Source organism: Terrapene carolina, unplaced genomic scaffold (genome assembly GCF_002925995.2).
Source record: "Terrapene carolina triunguis isolate 2854851 unplaced genomic scaffold, T_m_triunguis-2.0 Scaffold97, whole genome shotgun sequence".
Classification (NCBI taxonomy): Eukaryota; Metazoa; Chordata; order Testudines; family Emydidae; genus Terrapene; species Terrapene triunguis.
This window is the reverse complement of record NW_020664448.1, coordinates 763,371-784,899: the sequence shown is the minus strand read 5'-3', so window position 1 is coordinate 784,899 and position 21,529 is coordinate 763,371. Positions and strand designations below refer to the sequence as shown.

The 21,529-nt window shown below is 44.6% G+C and overlaps 1 protein-coding gene across 2 annotated transcripts in view; it reads left to right on the top strand.

Annotated features, from left to right (window-relative positions):
- POLD3 (DNA polymerase delta 3, accessory subunit) overlaps window positions 1-14,496 on the top strand; it is a 40,118-nt gene extending 25,622 nt beyond the window's left edge. For both annotated transcript variants that reach the window (XM_024210218.3, XM_024210217.3), the window contains exons 9-11: window positions 3,650-3,744; window positions 3,978-4,056; window positions 12,775-14,496. In XM_024210218.3, the coding sequence (XP_024065986.1) occupies window positions 3,650-3,744; window positions 3,978-4,056; window positions 12,775-12,980 (380 nt within the window). In that variant the 3' untranslated portion in view covers window positions 12,981-14,496. The remainder of the gene's footprint in view (window positions 1-3,649; window positions 3,745-3,977; window positions 4,057-12,774) is intronic.
- The last annotated feature ends 7,033 nt before the right edge of the window (window positions 14,497-21,529 follow it).

Sequence of the window (21,529 nt, the reverse complement as noted above, 5' to 3'; positions counted from 1 at the left end):
GAAAGCCTTTGACAAGGTTCCTCACCAAAGGCTCTTAAGAAAAGTAAGCTGTTATGGGATAAGAGGGAAGTTCCTCTCGTGGTTTAGTAACTGGTTAAAAGATAGGAAACAAAGGGTAGGAATAAATGGTCAGTTTTCAGAATGGAGAGAGGTAAATAGTGGTGTCCCCCAGGGGTCTGTTCTGGGACCAGTCCAATTCAACATATTCATGAATGATCTGGAAAAAGGGGTAAACAGTGACGTGACAAATTTTGCCGATGATACAAAACCACTCAAGATAGTTAAATCCAAAGCATACTGGGAAGAGCTACAAAGGGATCTCTCAGAACTGGGCGACTGGGCAACAAATGGCAGATGAAATTCAATGTTGATAAATGCAAAATAATGCACATTGGAAAACATAATCCCAACTATACATATAAAATTTGGGGGTCTAAATTAGCTGTTACCATTCAAGAGAGAGATCTTGGAGTCATTATGGATAGTTCTCTGAAAACATCACTTTTTTGACTGCCGCTGCACATAAGTGGAACAGAATGTTGGGAATCATTAAGAAAGGGATAGATAAGACAACAGAAAATATCATATTGCCTCTATATAAATCCATGGTACGCCCACATCTTGAATACTGTAGGCAGATGTGGTCACCCCATCTCAAAAAAGATATATTGGAATTGGAAAAGGTTCAGAAAAGGGCAACAAAAATGATTAGGGGTATGGAACGGCTGCCATATGAGGAGAGATTAATAAGACTGGGACTTTTCAGCTTGGAAAAGGGTTGACTAAGGGGGGAATATGATAGAGGGCTATAAAATCATGACTGGTGTGGAGAAAGTAAATAAGCAAGTGTTATTTACTCCTTCTCATAACACACGAACTAGGGGTCACCAAATAAAATGAATAGGCAGCAGGTTTAAAATAAACCAGAGGAAGTATTTCTACACAGAACGTACATTTAACCTGTGGAACTCTTTGTCAGAGGATGTTGTGAAGGCCAAGACTGTAACAGGGTTAAAAAAAGAACTAGATAATTTCATGGAGGACAGGTCCATCAATGGCTATTAGCCAGGAGGGGCAGGTGTGGTGTCCCTAGCCTATGTTTGCCAGAAGCTGGGAATGGGTGACGGGGGGTGGATCACTTGATGATTACCTGTTCTGTTCATTCCCTCTGGGGCACCTGACATTGGGCACTGTGGGAAGACAGGATACTGGGCTAGATGGACCTTTTGGTCTGACCCAGTATGGTGGTTCTTATGCTAGTAGGTTTAGTCCTCTGGCTAGCCTTCGGTGAATGTTTCAAGCCTTGCAAAGGAGTTTTCCAGACTGTAGTTACTTTCAGAATAATTGCAAATGAGGAGACTTTGAAACTGCTGCAGCTTCTCACCTGGGAAAGGCCACTAGCGAGCTTTGTCTATCTCAGCAGGTAGCACCTGCAGAAAAGATCAGTGATTAGGTGTCACGGGTGAAGAGGCTTGGTGTCTGGAACCGCTGTGAATGAAGCTCAGACAGGACCCTCCTGTAGGGTGGCACCCCGCAGGGTGCACTCACTAGGGCGAGCCTCCTTGGCTTCATTGCCTCCTGGGTCTGACCTCAGAGTGTTCAGCATGCGTTTTATGCCATGAGTTCCCTGCAGCGAGTCCACCTGAATAGGACACCTGGGGAAGCCTTACGTGCCCCCTTAAGGGGCCATGCACCCCCAGCTCCCCAGTCAGCAGTGACTGTCCGCCAGCGTTGTAAAACAGACGGGTTTATTAGTCATCTGGAATACAGCATATAACAGTTCTTGTTAGCAGAGAAAGTAGAAAGGTTCAGCAAAGTCCATCTTGGGGGAGGGGGTGGAGGGCAGGGCTCTGGATCTCCCTGAGTCCCAAACCAGGTGACTGCCCAGCTTCCAGGAGCCCTCCCTCAGTCACGCCCAGTTGCCCATCCTCGGTCCTTTTTCTCTTTACCGGGCATCTCTCTTTGGTCACCAACTCCTTCGGCCAGCTCCTTCGAGCTATACAGCAGTCAGACCTGCCCTCGAGGGGTCTCTGCCATGATCTCACACTCTTGTCTCACCACCTAGATACTTGTACAACACATAGGGGGAAGCTGGGGCACGCACAGTATTCATGCAAAACATTAAGAAAGTTCCCACTTTGTCACGTTAGGTTCTGGTGTTTACACGACACCTGCCACGTATCGATTGTTTGCAGCAAGCCGAAATACCGAGTCATGTGATCCTGCTCGCTGTTTGTGTTTCTGTGTCTCAGTCACTGGAGAAGTTATGAGATCGAGTCCTGGTTTGAAGAATGTAATTTATTATTTAGCATTGGCAGCCAACTGTTTTCACTTGAGCCCTGCTTAACCTATGAAGGTCAGTTGGCCACACGCCTGGCACAGTCAGAACTCTTAACACTGACCTAATCAGCTGGGATAGTTACAGATCCAGAATTCATGTTACAACTACAGTATGCATGCTGCTCTACGGCCAGCAGAAGCAGGGAGGAGGTGAAGCCCAGAAGGAACTGTGCCCCCCCCAGCCAATACTTCCATTGTTCTTATTAAGCAATAGGTTGGAGGAGGAGGTTTCCCCCCACTACTACTTCTCCCCAGGTTTGAAGCCTCACATAGCAGCAACTTTCACTTGGGCTGAAGAGGACTCTTCTTACAGCCATATAAGCTAGTCAGAACAGTGCTTCTTGAGTGATACAAGGCTCTTCTCCCCATTGCCCTGCGCTGAACACACGACCCGCTCACACCTCTCTCCCTCTGCCAAACCCAAAGGGGATTGAACCCAGATCTCTTACACGACTACAAACCTTGTTGGCTTCTGTCTGGCAAAGTTATGGGAAGCGCCAATGCTGCTGCTGCTCTCCACAGACTCCAGAAGGTAGCACAGCATCAGGTTTTGTTCCATTTGCAATTTGAAGCTTGCGCCACTGCTAGGTCCTCCCCGCCCATCTACTGCATAATATAAACGCTGAAAAGATTGTACCAACAGATGAAATAATTCTTACCTAGCCATTATAATGGGAGGGTGGGGAGAGAGATGTCCTTTGGTGAGCTCTTTAGATCAAATAATCGTAACTTGCCCTTAATAGTTCCTTTAATCAAAGAATTTTAGCACCTATAAGCATTAGTTGTTTGAGATTCATAGTATCCTTGTGAGGTAAGTGTCACATCCATTTTACCCATGGGTAGAGACAGAGAAATTGAGTGACTTAGTGAAGGTTGCTCACTGAATTGGGAATTTAGAGTCTCCTAAGTGCCTCTAGCAGAAAATTGCTTTGCCTCCCATTGTGAGGGTCTGTCAGTGATTGAAATATATAGCTATTAACTGATGCTAAAATATTCCAGTGGGGGGGCCTGAAGTGAGTGCCTGATTTTTTCAAAGGTGCTGAGCACACACCTCCCCCATTCCGGCCATTGAGAACTGGGGGTCTGCAACACCTTTGACAATTTAGCCAGTCACTTGGGGCCTAAACATGGATTCAGATACCTGACTTTAGGCATGCAACTTGGAACATCTTTCCCTGACTTTAATAAGGCAGCAACTTTACAGGCAAGGGCTAAATGTACTTAACAAATGCCATGGGAAATGCTGCAAGCCAATACGGGGCACTGTCCCAAATGCCATCACTATGTCCAGCTCTTTTTCTTTTGGCAGATGTCTCCGTATCTCCCACACCTCAAGAAGCTAACCCCCCCTTGCCTTCTCCAGAGCCTGCACTGAAGATTGAACTAGAACCAGCAACCATTGAGGTAAAGGCACATTATGGTGATCACTTGCATTTATATATGTTTTTGTCTTGATAAAGTGGGGAAATCCAGGGTGATTGCAGAAGCAGGACTGGAGGGTGTTCTGCGGGAGGGAGGATGGTTTGTCAGACCTGACTTTGATAATGAGATGGACATTTGGCTCTTGGTGATCATGCCCATAGAAGCTCTCTACACGCACCCTGCCTTAACTCTTGGTCCCTTGTGATACCCTGCAGGCTTCGACAGGAGGGAAGAAGCGGAAACGGAAGCGCGTGCTGAAATCCAAAACGTTTGTGGATGATGAAGGCTGCATGGGTAAGAATAGCTAACTCTCTCCCGCACCCACAAGTAGGGCTCACTTTATTGAAGAGTCACTGGTTTTTTTTTTTTGCAAGTTTTACAGACCAAACCTATCCAGGGAAGGGGCCCACAGTGTCACTTTATTCATCTTTTCTTGAGCTCTGAGGCTTCCAACTCCACTTGCCTGCACTGTAACTGTCCCTCTGTCAGAGGAGGGTGAAGAGAAGTTGTCATTGAATGTCCCCCGCTCAATCGAAAACTTTTTGAATATTTTCTTTTGTTCCCTCTTTCCTACCATTATAACCAGCACTAGCACTTTCCCTCCTTTTCAAAAATGTATACCTTTAAAAAAAAAAAAAAAAAAAAAGCCTCAGATTATGGATCAGATTAATTGGTGACACAAAGCAGATAGAATGCTCCAGAGCAGCTGGATTGTACCAATGAATCTGGCCCTCAATAGAATGCGGAATACCCCAAATAAACTGGGTAAGAGCAACAAGCAGCATGTTTGGGATTTGGGATTTAAAACTCTAAAAGGCAAATCCTTTGTTCCTAGCAGTCCTGTGTTCTCTGGCCCTTGGGAGGAGGCAGGTCTGAGCACAGATCTGGGAGCCAGGAATGTTTAAATTCTAACCCAGCTCTGATACTGATTCATTCGGTGATTTTGAGCAAGGCACCTATTTCCCTACCTTGCAAGAGTGTTGTAAGATTTAGGTAACGTTTATAAAGTTCTTTAAATTTGAAAAACTGGCGGAAGCATTATTTATACTAAGCACAACGTGTGCCTGATTCTACACGATACTGAGTGTCCTCAACCCCTGTTGAGTTGGATGGAATCCAGGGAACTCAGCTTATTCCAGGAGAGGGATCAGGTCCTGTGTTTTATATATCTCCTTTAAAGAAAGCTAAAGCTAGCAGGAAAGTAACTGGCTTCAATAGTAGCTAAAGGCTCTAGTACTAGGTTTTTGTCAGAGGGAAACGGATTTGTTGAGAATTGCTCGTTGAGTTTGCATGATGGGGTGTTTTGCACTCCTGACTCCAGATAGGACCATTAAGACTTTTGGAAGGAAAATGAAAACCTTGCTCCACAGCTAGTGTTTTAATAAGGTCTGCATCTAGAGTTCGTCATAATGAACATTAAAGCTTTTATTTCCAGCAAAGAATTCTGCGTTCCTTTTTCTATTCAGCCTTTTCCAAATGTGCCAGTACTGGGAAGCTTGCCTTTTTCCCCACTGGCCCATGGGTTTAAATGGTCTCTTGTGAAATAGGCAGACCTTTTGGTTTACAAATTAATATCCACTACAATTTTATGGAGGGGAAAATAAGGCCCTTGTGGTGCACTTGGAAAACGCTCAGAGTAGCAAGGAGAGAGTCAGATGGGGCTATGATGCTGAAGAATTGAGTAAGAAGGTAATACTACTTTATGTACCAAAAATTTGCACTGGTCTGTAGTCCAGAACTTGCTGTGTCCCCATTTCATCCCGTCTCTCCCCCTGCCCCGTGTAGGCCTGATAATCCTAAGGTCTCACAGACCTCCTAGGCTGATATAAAATATTTGTATCATTTGAATTATGGGATTTTCACCTTTTTAAAATGGGTTAAAGCTGCCTAGATCAGAGCCAAGATATTGGAGCTTCCGATCTCCCTGTTCTGAATATCACCCTGCTATATACCCTCCCTTGAGTGTCTCCATGATTTTAGTGCCACTTTCCCAAGAACTACTAGAGCTAGAAACTGGTGATTGTAAAGCAAATCAAATACTCTAGGGCCTAGCCCTGAGAGGTGCTAAGCACCTGCAGCACCTAATTGAAGTCAGTGGGAATTGTGGGTGCTCACCATCTCTTAGGATCAGGTCCTTAATCTAAAGGCTTGTCTAATCACAAATGTTGTGCAGTTTTTTAACCATGCTGACATAGCTGAAGTTCTACAACCCCTCCCACCACCATGACCACCCCAGTGTGGATGCAGTTATACTGGTATAAAGGTACTTCTGCTCATATAGCTTAGGGCTTGACTGCATGAGGAATGTTTTAACAGGTGTACAGCTGTAGTTATACAGTTCTAACCCCCCATGGGGACACTCTTACTCCAGTATAAGAGTGGCTTTATTTTAGGTTTAGCTTAAACGCCTTTCCAAGTGACACAAGCTAAACTGAAAAAAGGCACTTTTATGCTGGAATAGGAATGTCTATATGGTGGTCTATTTTGGTATAACTATACTGGTTTAAATTCACACCTTAAGTTATACAAAAAAATAACTTTTTCCTGTATATATGAGACCTGCATCCCTGAAAGGAAGGAGAGTCGCTCATACTGGTATAAGATACCTGGACACCATTATAACTGTGTCCACACCGGGGGTTATTACTACTATAACTTTCCATTGTTAATAATCACGCCCCTAACCAAGAGAGTGTTACTGGTTCAAAAATGTGTGTGCATCAAGTGTTACTTAACTCTGCTTCTTATGAGATTGGTTGCTAACGTCACAGTGGGACGCTTTCAGATTTAGTAAACTCCTGCAGGTATTGGGCTGGTCCAGGCCTGGGAGAGTGTTTGAATCCCTGTTTACCATGGAAAAGCAGCATTTGAAATGTGCACTGGCTACTACAAAAACGCAAGACAACCTAGCAAAGAAAAACATTCAGCTAAATGCTAGATTCTCTATCTTACAGACCGTCTCTTACAGCTTGGGCCTAATGGAAACCCTCAATAAACGATTGCACACAGATAGGATAGTTTAACCTCCGAGGATAATTCATGCTAAGAGCAAAGGTAGGGAGTGTGTCAGCCAGGAGTAACGGCCTCTTAAGGCTGCTTGTTGAAAAGCTAATTGATTGTAAAGAGAAACTGGCTTGTGTTTAGAGTCCCTATTTGACTGACTAATCACACAGAGGAGCAGGGTTTAGTACCACAGGGACTGGTGCTAAATGGTTTCTCTGTACAGCCGCGGATTGTGCAGAAGACCTCATTTGATTTAGTTGGTACAGTTAAAAGCCAATTTTCCAGAAGTGAAGTTCAGACACCTGCAAAAAAAAAAAAAGAGTAGAGTTGCTAAAGAAAAAAATGGTTTACTAGAAATATACCAGAATGCTGCATTGGAAGCTGGTGGATCAGTGTTTACTTGTGGATGTTGATGGTTGCCATCAGTGGAGTTGACTCCAGATCCATTTTAGTAAGTATTGTTTTATAGAGCTAAACCCTCCAAGAAAGCTGGCTGTATTTTAAAGAATCCTTATTGAGGTTGCTGGAACAAACCATCCCGATGTGTAGAAAGAATAGTAAATATGGCAGGCGACCAGCTTGGCTTAACAGTGAAATCCTTGCTGATCTTAAACACAAAAAAGAAGCTTACAAGAAGTGGAAGATTGGACAAACGACCAGGGAGGAGTATAAAAATCTTGCTCAGGCATGCAGGAGTGAAATCAGGAAGGCCAAATCGCACTTGGAGTTGCAGCTAGCAAGAGATGTTAAGAGTAACAAGAAGGGTTTCTTCAGGTATGTTAGCAACAAGAAGAAAGTCAAGGAAAGTGTGGGTCCCTTACTGAATGAGGGAGGCAACCTAGTGACAGAGGATGTGGAAAAAGCTAATGTACTCAATGCTTTTTTTGCCTCTCTCTTCACGAACAAGGTCAGCTCCCAGACTGCTGCACTGGGCAGCACAGTATGGGGAGGAGATGACCAGCCCTCTGTGGAGAAAGAAGTGGTTCAGGACTATTTAGAAAAGCTGGATGAGCACAAGTCCATGGGGCCGGATGTGCTGCATCCAAGGGTGCTAAAGGAGTTGGCGGATGTGATTGCAGAGCCATTGGCCATTATCTTTGAAAACTCATGGCGATCAGGGGAGGTCCATGATGACTGGAAAAAGGCTAATGTAGTGCCCAGCTTTAAAAAAGGGAAGGAGGAGAATCTGGGGAACCACAGGCCAGTCAGCCTCACCTCAGTCCCTGGAAAAATCATGGAGCAGGTCCTCAAGGAATCAATTATGAAACACTTAGAGGAGAGGAAAGTGATCAGGAACAGTCAGCATGGATTCACCAAGGACAAGTCATGCCTGACTAACCTAATTGCCTTCTATGATGAGATAGCTGGTTCTGTGGATGAGGGGAAAGCAGTGGATGTGTTATTCCTTGACTTTAGCAAAGCTTTTGATACGGTCTCCCACAGTATTCTTGCTGCCAAGTTAAAGAAGTATGGGCCGGATGAATGGACTATAAGGTGGATAGAAAGCTGGCTAGATCGTCAGGCTCAACGGGTAGTGATCAATGGCTCCATGTCTAGTTGGCAGCCGATATCAAGCAGAGTGCCCCAAGGGTCGGTCCTGGGGCCAGTTTTGTTCAATATCTTCATTAATGATCTGGAGGATGGCGTGGACTGCATCCTCATCAGGTTTGCAGATGACTCTAAACTGGGAGGAGTGGTAGATACGCTGGAGGGTAGGGACAGGATACAGAGGGACCTAGGCAAATTGGAGGATTGGGCCAAAAGAAACCTGATGAGGTTCAACAAGGACAAGTGCAGAGTCCTGCACCTAGGACTGAAGAATCCCATGCACTGCTACAGAGTAGGAACCGAATGGCTAGGCAGCAGTTCTGCAGAAAAGGACCTAGGGGTTACAGTGAACGAGAAACTGGATATGAGTCGACAGTGTGCCTTGTTGCCAAGAAGGCTAACGGCATTTTGGGCTGTAGAAGTAGGGGCATTGCCAGCAGATCGAGGGATGTGATCATTCCCCTCTATTCGACATTGGTGAGGCCTGGTCTGGAGTACTGTGTCCAGTTTTGGGCCCCACACTACAAGAAGGATGTAGAAAAATTGGAAAGAGTCCAGCGAAAGGCAACAAAAATTATTAGGGGGCTGGAGTACATGACTTATGAGGAGAGGCTGAGGGAACTGGGATTGTTTAGTCTGCAGAAGTGAAGAATGAGAGGGGATTTGATGGCTGTTTTCAACTACCTGAAAGGGGGTTCCAAAGAAGATGGATCTAGACTGTTCTCAGTGGTACCAGATGACAGAACAAGGAGTAATGGTCTCAAGTTGCAGTTGGGGAGGTTTAGGTTGGATATTAGGAAAAACTTTTTCACTAGGATGGTGGTGAAGCACTGGAATGGGTTACCTAGGGAGGTGGTGGAATCTCCTTCCTTAGAGGTTTTTAAGATCAGGCTTGACAAAGCCCTGGCTGGGATGATTTAGTTGGGGATTAGGTCCTGCTTTCAGCAGGGGGCTGGACTAGATGACCTCCTGAGGTCCCTTCCAACCCTGATATTCTATGATCATAAACACTATGACAGCAGTGAAAGGGGGGAATCCCAGTAAGTAATACTCATCTGGGTTCAATGATTGGTTGGTTACTAAATGAACCCTTTCCAGTACTGCTTTGAAATGTCTGCTATTACCCTCTCTGTAGAAAGAAGCAACCACCTAGGTTTAATTTGTGTCTCTCCCTAGCTTGTAATAACTTTCAGAGAGGTGTTATGTAAGAAGAACGAGCTCTTCATCTGAATTTCAGAAGCACCAAGTTCTCTCGATCTAGGTATACATATAGCCCTCATCACAACAGTCAGTGGATCTTCAGGTGCTCAGTATGATGGATTCCCGCCAGGGTGCCACCTGGAACTGGGGTACCACCTAGCCCCCCGACCCACCAGCCTGTGCTCCCTCTTACACTGTACTGCTGTGACAAGCTGCAAATCCCTCCAGGCTTCAGCCTGCACTTTCACCAGCATACATACAGGTAGGGACACACCCAATTGTAGTTACATGCAGGCACTTTGACCAGGCCCTGCATACGAAGGCGACAGCTAGGGCAACAACCAGCTCCTCAGGCATGCACCCCCTCTGGAGTATAAACCCAAAATTATACCGTCTTGCACTGCACAGGGAACTGTACAGTGTAAGTTCATAAAATTTGCCCCCCTCCCTCGGTGTGGAGAGGAATATGCAACAGCCTTCTGCCCCTAAGTTATGATTCCCACACACTGGTTTAGATAAAGCAAAAATAAGTTTATTAACTACAAAAGATAGATTTTAAAGTGATAGCAAACAGCTCAAACCAGATTACCTAGCAAATAAACAAAAAACGCAAACTAAACTTAATATACTAACTAGATTGGATATGAATAGCAGATTCTCCCCCTAAGAGATGATACAAGCAGGCTGCAGATTCTTAAGGGGCAAGCTGCACTTGCTTTGCAGCTTGGAATCCCCAGGTGTTCCATTCACAGGCTAAAAATCCCTTTAGTTTGGGTCCAGCACTTCCCCCAGTTCAATCTTTGTTCCTCGGTTGTTTCCAGGAGTCGTCTTGTGTGGGTAGCAAAGAACACCAGATGATGTCACTCCCCGCCTTATATAGCTGTTGCATATGGCGGGAACCCTTTGTTTCAAAGCTTAGCTTCCAGACCGGTCTGTGGAAAAACACTGACATCCCAAGATGGAGTCCAGAGACATGTGGTTACATCACATGTCTTTGTAAAGTCATAGCAGCCATTACTCAGAGGCTGTCTGTAGCATCCTCAGGAAGGCTTCCCAGGTGGGAGATAGGCTTCTTCTAAGGCCTATTGTTTTCCTAAGGTCCATTACCCTGAATAGGCCCTTCCTCACGCACTGTCTAGAATGAAACCATCTTGTCTAGTGGGCGTTACCCAGGTGTAACTACATTGGAAATACAGATACATAGTAAATATTCATAACTTCAGATACAAAAATGCTGCATGCATACAAATAGGATAATCACATTCAACAAATCATAACCTTTTCCATGACACCACACAGGACTTATTTTGCATAAAATACATTATGATGATCATAATCATATCATAATATCACTGTGAAGAATATGGGGTGCAGTGTCACACTCAGGAGCTTGGAAAACCAGACCATCTGTGTATCATGCTTTTTGTAAGCATTGGTGGGAACGGTTGCCCTAGCAATGCTGTTGTGGGAGTGGATGGGATTCGGATTGGGCTGTTGAACCTTTCCGTACCAGGGTAACGGCTCAGATTCAGTCCTGGTCAGTAGTTACTGAAAGCCGTTACTGTCTGATGGCTGCTTCGTGTTCTGTGTGAAATGAATTGGTGTCTACAACCTAGTCCCTAGCGGACGATTGTCCTTGTTGCAAAAATCTTCCGTGTACTTGGCACCCTCCATGTTGCAGAGTCTATGCAGTGAGAAGATTTGGCACCTGACCTGCCCTCTCACCCAGGAAGGCAGTCCCACCCAACAGGGCTGAAGCGCTTGGGTGGGGAGCCTGCTCTATGGCTGACTATGCACTCAGATACCAAGGGGATGGACACTGCGTAAGGCCCTGGGTAGAAGAGAGGACATAATCCTCCACGGCTATTAATCTGTCATCTTTCACTACGTAGCCTCACTCCGTTCATCTTTAAAAGTGAAGGGAGGCAGCCGAGCCCAGTTGATAAGAGCACTGGACTGGGACTCAGGAGACCTGGGTTTTATTCCCAGCTCTGTGATCTGCTGAGAGACCGTGGACAAGTCATTCCACCTCTGGCCTCCGTGTCCCCATCTGTAAAATGGGGACAATGATCCTTGCTGCCTCTAAGTGCTTTGAGATCAGTGGGTGAAGAGTGCTGCATAAGAGCTAGGTATTGTTACTGTGTCAGTGGGAGCTATCCCAACTAGTTCTTTTGTTTTTGTCCTCTGCCTTGCTGGCGTTGCCGTAACTTGATGTCACGAATCTGATTGAGCGCCCTCTACTGGACACTCACCAAACTGCTGTGAGGAGATCCAAATGCTGAATCCCACGTACCTTTAATTTGCTGGGGCTGGGTAGAGTGTAGCTTGGCTTTGGGTCTCTAAGCACGCGCTCTAGGGGCAGATCTTGTGCCTGACTCCCTTTTTGGCAGTGTAGACTCCAGGACCTAGGCGACTGCACTTTGAAACTGGAGTCATCTCCCCCAAGCCTCCCCAGCAGCTCTTGCATGTTCCCGAGAATGCCACCAAAGGTGTGAGACTTCTAGTTTATGGTTTACCTCATACACAGGGCCTGTACAAAATAACAAATGCGCCTATATGTGTTTCCCTGCCTCAGGCTCCTCCCCACTCCGGAGAGTTCTTTGGGCTTGGGCAGAATCCTCTGGGGTGTCCAGGATCCTTCCTCTGCATCTTGTGACTTCTGTTCTGAATCTCAGTCTTTCCAGCCCCACTGGCTTTCTGCGACCTTGGCTGGTCCCTGGTTAAAGTTGATGCTTCAAAAACCTACCTGCCTCCTCCCTTCTCCTGCCCAGACTCTCCTGTCCTGTCTCCTCCTGAGTCTTTTTAAGCCCTGCTTTGTCACCTGTCTCTTTGCCCTGTCTGGGTATTTCTCTGTGTTAGACAAGTTGGAAGAAGTAGCTTCTCCTACTTTCCATGCCCTACTGTTTGGTCCAGAGCACATGTTAATCTTAACTCCTCTCCATTGTCCCTGGTCTGGTAGGGGGGTACATGTTGCCATCTGTGTCAGCAACTGGTACATTCCACATCCTCATAGAGGCATTCCCTGATGCAACAATTTTATAACCGCTTTGTAGCATCAACCAGTATTCATACACTGAACCGAGGCAGATTCTCCAAATTGTCCCACTTACGAAAACTGCAGAGCCAGGATGCTATTAATTTTAACTGTCCTTGCGTTGTGTGCCTCTCATACATCCTCATTGATTCCCTGAATATACTGCTTGGTTGGTTGCAGCTGTTATGAGCAAAGGCTTAACCACTCCTGCCACGTTCTCTTTTCAGTAACTGAAAAGGTTTACGAGAGCGCATCCTGTACAGATAGTGAAGAGGAATTCATCAAATCCAAGCTGCCAGCTGCACACAGTCAGTCCACGGCCGCTGTGAAGAAAGAACCCAAGGAGGATCGGAAGGGCCTGAAGAAAGGGGCAGCCACAGCCAGCAAAGCCAACAAACAAGTCTCCATCATGGGCTTCTTCCAGAAGAAATGAACTGAATCTCTCCCCACGATCCCTGGGCAGCTTGGAAATGTCACTCCTTTCAGTGGCTTTCGGCTTTGGAGGAGAACAACAGATGGGCTACCCTGGTGGGAAATAGCTCGCTTACTGTGGAAGTAAGCTCTCCGCACCAGATTTTGCATCAGAAAACTTAATTGTATCCATTATCTTGTAATTCTGTTTCTGTGCTAGGCCATATAGAAAGCCGTAGCTGGGAGCAAGCGCTAGAGGAACACTTGGAGATCCATTAACTTGTTTACATGATGACATTTAAAATTTTTAAGCATGGCCTTAGACCTGTCTGGTACTAAGGCCTGTTCCAGGAGTAGATGGACGAAATAAGAAGCTAATCCTTTCAGTGGAATCATTTGATTATTTTTTTTTGTCTTGTTTGTTTAAACGTTCAGGTTGGTTAAAACCTATAATGTAACAGGCACACATACAAATAGTGAACATCTGCTGCAGCTATAACTGGATGAAATGAATTTGATTTCTCCCCCAAGACTGGTAAATAGTTTTCTCTCTGCCTTTATAATCTTTGTTGGACAAAGTACCACATATAAAATTCTCTCAACCATTTCTTCCTTAAGTACGTCCTCTGTAAAGTGCTTGGATGCCTAATTATAGACCATGACACTGCTTGTGCTCCGTCACTCTTTGCAAAAACATCTTTAAGGCTTCCCACGCAGTTGGATATAGTGAACCAGGGGGAAGGCCCAAGCCCGACCAGCCACTGGGAAAGGAACCGTGTGCTCAGCTCTACAAGTGGGTGGTTATTGACTCGAAGGTGGGCATGTGAGTGGGTTGTCCTCATGAAAGTGGCAGTGTACCTACCTGCATCGTAGCCAGGGACATAAAGAAGTATGCAGCTCCTCTTTTGTTGGCTTTTATTTATTTAAAGTCTAATGGACATGTGCCATGTACAAATGTTTTTTTAAAAAGTCTAGTGTCTAAGGAAATGTGCCATAGCAAAATACTGGTCCCAAGGAACCAACAGCCTGTGAAGATGATGTGCAAAGTATTGGAGCCCAAATTGTCAAAAGTGACTAGAGATTTTGGTTGTCTGAGCTCTCGTCTACAGCTAAAATTTAGATGGACCTCGCTACGTTGCTCAGGGGTGTGAAAAATTCACACCCCGGGCACTGTGGTTAAGATGACCTAATCCCCAGTGCAAACGCAGCTGTGTTGATGGGAGAATTCTTCAGTCGACCTAACTAGCACTGCTCAGGGTGGTGGATTGTGCACATGGACAGAAAACCCCCTTCTGTTGAGCTAGGGAACATCTACACTATGGTGCTACAGCTGAGTAAGGTTTGGCATGTTTGGGGCATGTTTTAATAGAAGTAGAGGGCCGCCACTGGAAAAGAATGGAAAGCCTTGGTTTAATCTTTACAATGAACTTTTGTATCTTTCCCAGAAAAATACCACTTCAATGTTTCTATTTTTCTTGGCATAGCTGGAAGTATATTCTAAGAGTAATGTTAAATAATAAAACCCTTTAAACACTTACCTTCTTTTGTTTGTGTTACTGATTGTTCTTGGAGAGTTGTGCTACCTTCTCATTTCCCATATAGCTTGTATAAATCTGAATAAAGCAGGTTCATGGTATTCAATTGCATGGCAAAGCTTCCAGATATAAAAGCAATCCAAGACTTTACAGAACAAAGGATACATATATTAAAAATACAGCTGGAACTATTAACCAGTCCGGTAACAATTCGGGAGTCCAGAAGGGGTTTTGAGACAATGCTTTAAAATTCCAGTTATATCTATTTAATGTGGTGCTGTGCTAGGAGACAAAGATGCTGGTTTCTCTTGTCATTTATAAAGTTTAAAAGGTCACATTCTGGCATGACTGTTATCATGAAAGGTTCCGGCCCTTTGTTGTAACCATTGTTCTCAGATTCCTTGGTGGTCCAGAGGTTAAGGTGCTAGCCTAGGACATGGGGGAACCAGGGGTCAGTGGGCAGGTTCCCCATCTGTAAAAACTGGAATAGCACTTCTTACATCCCAGGGGTGTAGAGGATAAATACATGAAAAGATTGCAAGGGGCTCAAATACTAAGATAATGGGAGCCATATAAATACCATAGGTAGTAAGATTTTCTTTGTACTCCTGTGTTCAGATTGTTTGCCCTAGATGTAGCCCGCATTAACATTCTACATCTCTAGGTATAATAATACACAGCGCTTGCATGATGCCTCTTTTCTGGGGATCTCTGAAAGCACTTTACAGATGTTGGTGTCACTGTCCTCATTTTAGAGATGAGGAAGTTAAGGCTCAGGGAATTTCAGACATTTGGGAATAAAAATCAAGAAGCTCAGTCTGCCAGGCTCCTGTTCTGACCACTGGATCTTGCTGCCTCAGGGCGGAAGGTAGTTTAAAAATAACGCACACATGCTAAGTGATGGCTTGAAAAACTGCAGATTGTTTGAAGGGTGAAAATAAACATCCTTTGCTTTGTAAGAGGTCTGGAAAGCTAACTTGTAAAAATGCCTCTGACAACTTCCCGCATCATTAAGCAGAGCAGATTCTGTTTGGAATGAGCGTCAGCATTTTCACTTCTCCACGCTGCCTTGGACGGGTTAAAAAGGTCCTTTGCTGACTATAATAGCCATTTGAAAAAGAAAGCGATTTTGGGAGGAGCTGGGAAGCATTCTTATCAACTTGCACTGCCCTGTTCAAATAAATGCCTGCGGTGAAATCCATCAATGCTTGGCATGGAAATCAGTCATTTCTAAGCCATCCCGGTCCACGTTCAGAGTGGTGTTAGCTCCCCCAAAAGAGCATGTGGAATTGTTTTGTTCTCTCTGTATCTTCGTTCCTGGAATGCGATGCCAGCAGAACATTAGATATTGAACAGGAGAGTGCAGAGAACAGCAGGCCCATATAAGGAAATAAAATCACTCCACAAGGTCATGAGTGGATAACATGCATTGCCAGCAATGTACTGTGCGTCAGTACTCCGTTTTCATAGACTCCTCTTTTCCTCTACTGTTAGGGGATCCTACAAAGTGTAATAGCAGTTTTAGTTGGAGCTCCTCTTAGTGTTTGTGTGCAATAGATTATGGGAGCTATGGCTTGGCCTTCAGGGCATCAACTCACTGGATTCAGTTTTGTCCCATTGTCCAATCTGGGTCTCATAAGAGCTTTAAATTCCACCGCTCTGCAGCTCCACTGTCCCTTCATTTGATAGCCAAGTCTCTTTAGTAGCCCTGTCCATGGGGGAGCAATCAGTATGTGCCACCTTGATTCTGCCAAAACCGTATCCCAAATAGTATAAATCCAGTTGTATCAAAGAAATGAATGTTCCCTCGCCACCCTGAAGTTCACTTGCATGTCCAACTTAAGTTCTACGGTCGATTGATTTCCTGGTGACGGCACATCAGGCCCCCCAATGCTTAGCTATTACTGTGATGAACACTATACATAGCAAAGGTACGTTCTCTCGGGGATTTTGCTATGTACATCTTGTCCTATTGCTTTTTCCCTCCAGAGTCCTCAGAGTGTTTTACCTAACGCGTCTTCTCACCCTTCAGATAGACCGAACAGAAAAGGTGCTTCTCCAGACTATTAGATTGCTTTGTTCCAGCTACTGGTGAATTTCCTAGACCCACCCTTCCCTCAGTGCTGAAAGCTATCCAGGACCTGCAAAGATTATGACTACTGTGGAATGGATATTTGCTCCTAGCCTTCACCTCCTTCTTTACTAGCAAACCAGTGTATGGGCCGGAACCTCAACTGATGTCAATCAGTGTAGCTCCCTGGAAGTCAATGGCCCCATAACACTAACTAGCATAGAATTTTCTCTCGCCCCCATTCTGACACCTTTCTTGGCTGTTCTCGCTTTTATCCTTTTCTTGGAAATTTTTGTAAAGCTCAGACCAAGAAATTTCACCGTTTGCCCAGGCATGCTCAACAACACATGCTCTTGAAACTCTCTCTCTGTGTTTAGAATGAAGTAGGCTTGCAATGTTTTGTTTTTTTTTTAATGCCATTGACATTTCAAATTGGATCTTTCAGTAAGTATTAATACTTATAAGGCGGAAAACCTCTGCTGATGTCTATTATTATTATGGATATGTAAAGCTGAAGAGAGAACTTTTGACAATATGGAATGAGGGTGGAATTTGGTAGAATTTAACCTCTACTTTCTTTGCTCTGCATGGCATCCAGAGCCGATTCCCAGCTTAGCTTAATTTTTGCTGGCTGCGTGGTTTCAACTTTCCTCCTTACATCTAGCAGAACAATACCTATTGAAATGCGTAACCTCGTCCTATAATTGCAGGATCATCATGAAGGAGTCAATAGACGGTCTGGTGCATAAGGACCCACATCCTAAGGAAATGGCTCATGCATTTGCTGCCAGTGGTCCCTTTGAGCATCAAATATCTATGAAAAATGCAGGGAACTCAACTGGAGCATCCAAATTATTTTTGCCTAGAGCGCGATTACATGCACATGGTGCATTAAAGACCTGACATGCTTCTGTTCTCAGGGGCTGAGAATTGAAGTTCGGCTCACAACTATAACAAGAGGTGAAGACAGACAAAGGGTAGCTGACATAAGACAAGCTCAAGTTACAATTGCTTGTATGAATAGCTTTGCTGTATGTATTTTATTGGTGCCTTTTTGTTGTTTCTGGAGAGGATTAAGAGGATCTGCTGTGCTAATCCAGTTTTGCTGCTGCACAAGGAGCTTTGGCCTTATTGAACTGAGGGGAAGGGGAGTCATTCTAATGGAATCCTTACCCCATTTTCTACATGAGATGGTTGGTGTAATGGCACTGGCCCCCAATAGATCATCACTGGACAGATTCTGTGCCTGCTCACATGAGCTATGGGGTGTTTCTGAGCAGAGTTTTTAATAAATTGAGAGTGAAGTCTAACCTGTGACACTAGTCTCAAATGATGCCCCTTGTGCTGGGATCCATTTATATCTTGTAAGCTAAGCAGGGTCACTATGTGGACAGGAGATATTCCGGGAACTGCTAGGTTCTATGGGAAGTTGTGATGGTTATGCCGTAAGTGAAATTCCTTCCCTCTGAGCCACAATTGAACCGATTCCCAACAGGGTTTTGGAGGCAGGCGGGTCCACACTGCTAGAGATGATGTCTTTCACAGGAGACTTAAAATCAAGTTCCTGACCAGTTATGGTCTCATAGACTCATAGACTTTAAGGTCAGAAGGGACCAATATGGTCATCTAGTCTGACCCCCTGCATGATGCAGGCCACAAAAGCTGACCCCCCCACTTTCCCTTAGCTCTGCTGTTGAAGTCTCCAGATCGTGATCTAAAGACTTCAAGACGCAGAGAATCTTCCAGCTTGCGACCCCTGCCCTATGCTGCGGAGGAAGGCGAAAAACCTCCAGGGCCACTGCCAATCTACCCTGGAGGAAAATTCCTTCCCGACCCCAAATATGGCGATCAGCTGAACCCCGAGCATACAGGCAAGATTCTCTAGCCAGACCCTTACTTTATTAGGCTAATTAGGAGACTGCACTGTGGTCCTTCATGGTGGGTCCTCACAACTTCATTTCCAGGCTTGTCTACTGCAACACGTTCTGCCACTGTGGTGTCTGCAAACGGAAAACCTGGTCTCGCTAGTCGGTTAGAATTCTTTGAATGTTGATAAAGTAGTGGGGAAAGGAGAACTCACTGATGATTTATTTAGCACAAGGTCCCTTGCAAGAGTCTTCTAAAGAAACTAAACAGTCATGAGCAAGCGATAAAGTATTGTTGTCATGGATCAAAAACTGGCTAGGAACAGAAAACAAGAAATAGGACTAAATGGTCCATTTTCATCATGGCAAAAGGTGAACAGTGGGCACCTCAAGATTCCATACTAAATCCAGTGGTGTTTAATATATTTATTTATGATCTGGACGTGGGGGGTGAGTAGTGTGGTAGAAAAACTAGCAGATGATACAAGTTGGGAGCAGAGAGGATTGTGAAGACCTTCAGAGAGACCTAAAGAAACCAGGTGAACAGGCACCATGATGGTAAATAAAATTTGCTGTTGATAAATACAAAGTAAAGCATGTTGGAGGGAAAAATCAGATTACGCATACACCTTGCAGGGTTCTGTATCAATGTGGGAAAGGTATCTGGTCATTGCTTTGGACAGCTCAATGAAGATCTTGGCTCAGTGTCAAAAAAGCAAACCAGATGCTAGACAAGCAGTTCATCATGCTAGGCAGGGTGGGTGTGCCCATGCAAACGAGATCAGCCCCTGAAGTCCTTTTCCACAGCTCACCACCAGATGTCAGGGGTGAGCTCATTCTGACTCTGCTTACAATTACATTAGATTTTTTTTCACAAGGGTAAAGGAAAGGAGATGTAAAGGCTCTAAGAAGATGAGCTTGCTGTTACAGGTCAGACCAATGGTCCATCTCATCATGTATCCTGTATCCAAGAGTGACCAGCACTAGCCACTTCAGAGAAAGTACATGTAACCCAACGAAAGTTATGGAGTAAGGTACCTACCTGGGAAGTTTCTTCTTGACCCCCATAGTTAGCGGTTGGCTCATGCCCTGAAGCATGAGGGTTTACATCCCTTCCAATGATTGTACTGTGCATTTTAATTTTTGCCAACATGCCCAGTGAAATGGATGGATGGTTGAAATAAATAAAAGAAAGACACTTTGGATCAATTTGTACCTTAAAGTCTGCCCCTTTTTGATTTCCCACCCATTGCCACATGTGCACAAATTGAGTGAACTTTCTTTGGACCTGATCTAACACCTGTTGAGGTCAATAGAAGGATTCCTGTTGGTTTGAATGGGCTTTGGATCAGGCCCTTTGGCTGGGCTTTGACCATTTCTGCTGCTACTAAAATTCTTTACCCTCATCCAGAAATTGTAAAAATTAAACACCTTTGTTTCAAATGTTCTGTGCTCCCCCTACTGGCCCTGCAGCAGCAGCGAGAAGTCTAACAACAGAAGCTGTGCTGGCCAATTCTAGTGGACAAAGATGAATGTTGTTCTGGCATCAGAGTGCTCTAAGTGGAAGTTGTTGTTAAAATACGCGGCAGCTCAGCCAATTTCACATCCATTTCCAACTGTGGAAAACAAGCGTCAGCTGCCCAGTAAGAGAGGACAGGATGGGCAAAAAGATCAAATGTTATTTCTGCAGCTCCAAGGCACTATTACAACCAATGAAGAGGAAAACAGAAATGACACAAAGGCCTTGAAAAGAGAGAGAGTGTGTGTGTGTGTGTGTGTGTGTGTGTGTAAAAAGACACCTGTATTGAGGATCTGGCCCGTAGTAAACAGTTCACTCTGGGAAACCCAGGGGTAGGGAGAACTTTGAGTTTTGACATGGTGAATTCCCTTCCTGTGAGCCATGGAGAAGAAGGGGGTTTTTAAGAGGAGGAAAATATGTTTGCAAACCCCCACAAGAAAGAAAACTCTCCAGTGGCTACCTCACGCACAGCAGCTAACAAGGAGCTCAAGATCTCAAAGCACTTAACAACAGAGATCAGTATCACTGCCCCCATTTTAAAGATGGGGAAACAGAAGCACAGCGAGGGCAAGCAACTCCCCAGGGTCATAGAGCAGGTCAGTGACATGAATTGAGAATAGAACCCAGTTTTCCTGACTCCTAGTCCAATGCCCTACCCATTAAGCCACACTGCCACAACACTTCAATTCTTGCAACTAATCCTGTAAAGCCTGTCCTTCCAGGATGCCCAAAATGTAAAAAAAAAAATAAATTATTCATAAAATCTTAGCTAACCGCTTTATCTCTTCATTCAACCTTAACATCCCCCTGGAGTAAGGGTGGTTAAACTTCTGATCATTGCCTCCTTAAAGTATCTGGATTTATAAGCTTCCATAAATGGCCATTTGTTGTTTGCAATCTTTGCTTTGCTGATGGTATAACAAGATTTGAAAATGTCAAATAATGACATCAAGCAACACAAATAAAAGTGTTACTGTAATTTGGTATCTTAGATGCATTCCACCCGGGTGACACAACCAAAGGAAGAATTGCCCACCACCTTTCTTAAAATACTTCAAAAATACCACGAGGATATTAATCAGCCTCTAAGGAGAAATACTTGTAACTCATCAAAAGCGAATCTAGTTCTTTTCAGATCAATGGAAGAATGAAACCTGCTCAAGTTACACTCACTTTCCCCCTTGGCATGAGAGATGCTTCTCAAATTTCAGAAGTAATGGTATTCTACTAATCCTTGTGAGAAAGGGTTCAAAACTGCTGATCTGCCTTCAGACCCAGTCATCAGAAATGCTTTGCCAGATAACACGGCTGTGCGTGCATGGAAAGGCTCCCTGCAGAGGTTGCCAAAAGGGGAAAAGCTTGAGCCTTTTCTTGATCCTTGATCCTTCAGCAACGTCACCCACCCTGTGCTGCTTCTTCACTTGTATGTAGCCATATCGAATACCCCCAGAAATAGTGTGTCTAGATGCCACATGCACACAATTCACCAGTAAACAAAATGCTCATGCTCTCCATAGGTTTTGCCGCTTGCTAAGGAGGCTTGCTCCTGTTTGCTTCAAAAGAAGGCACTGATGACAGTTC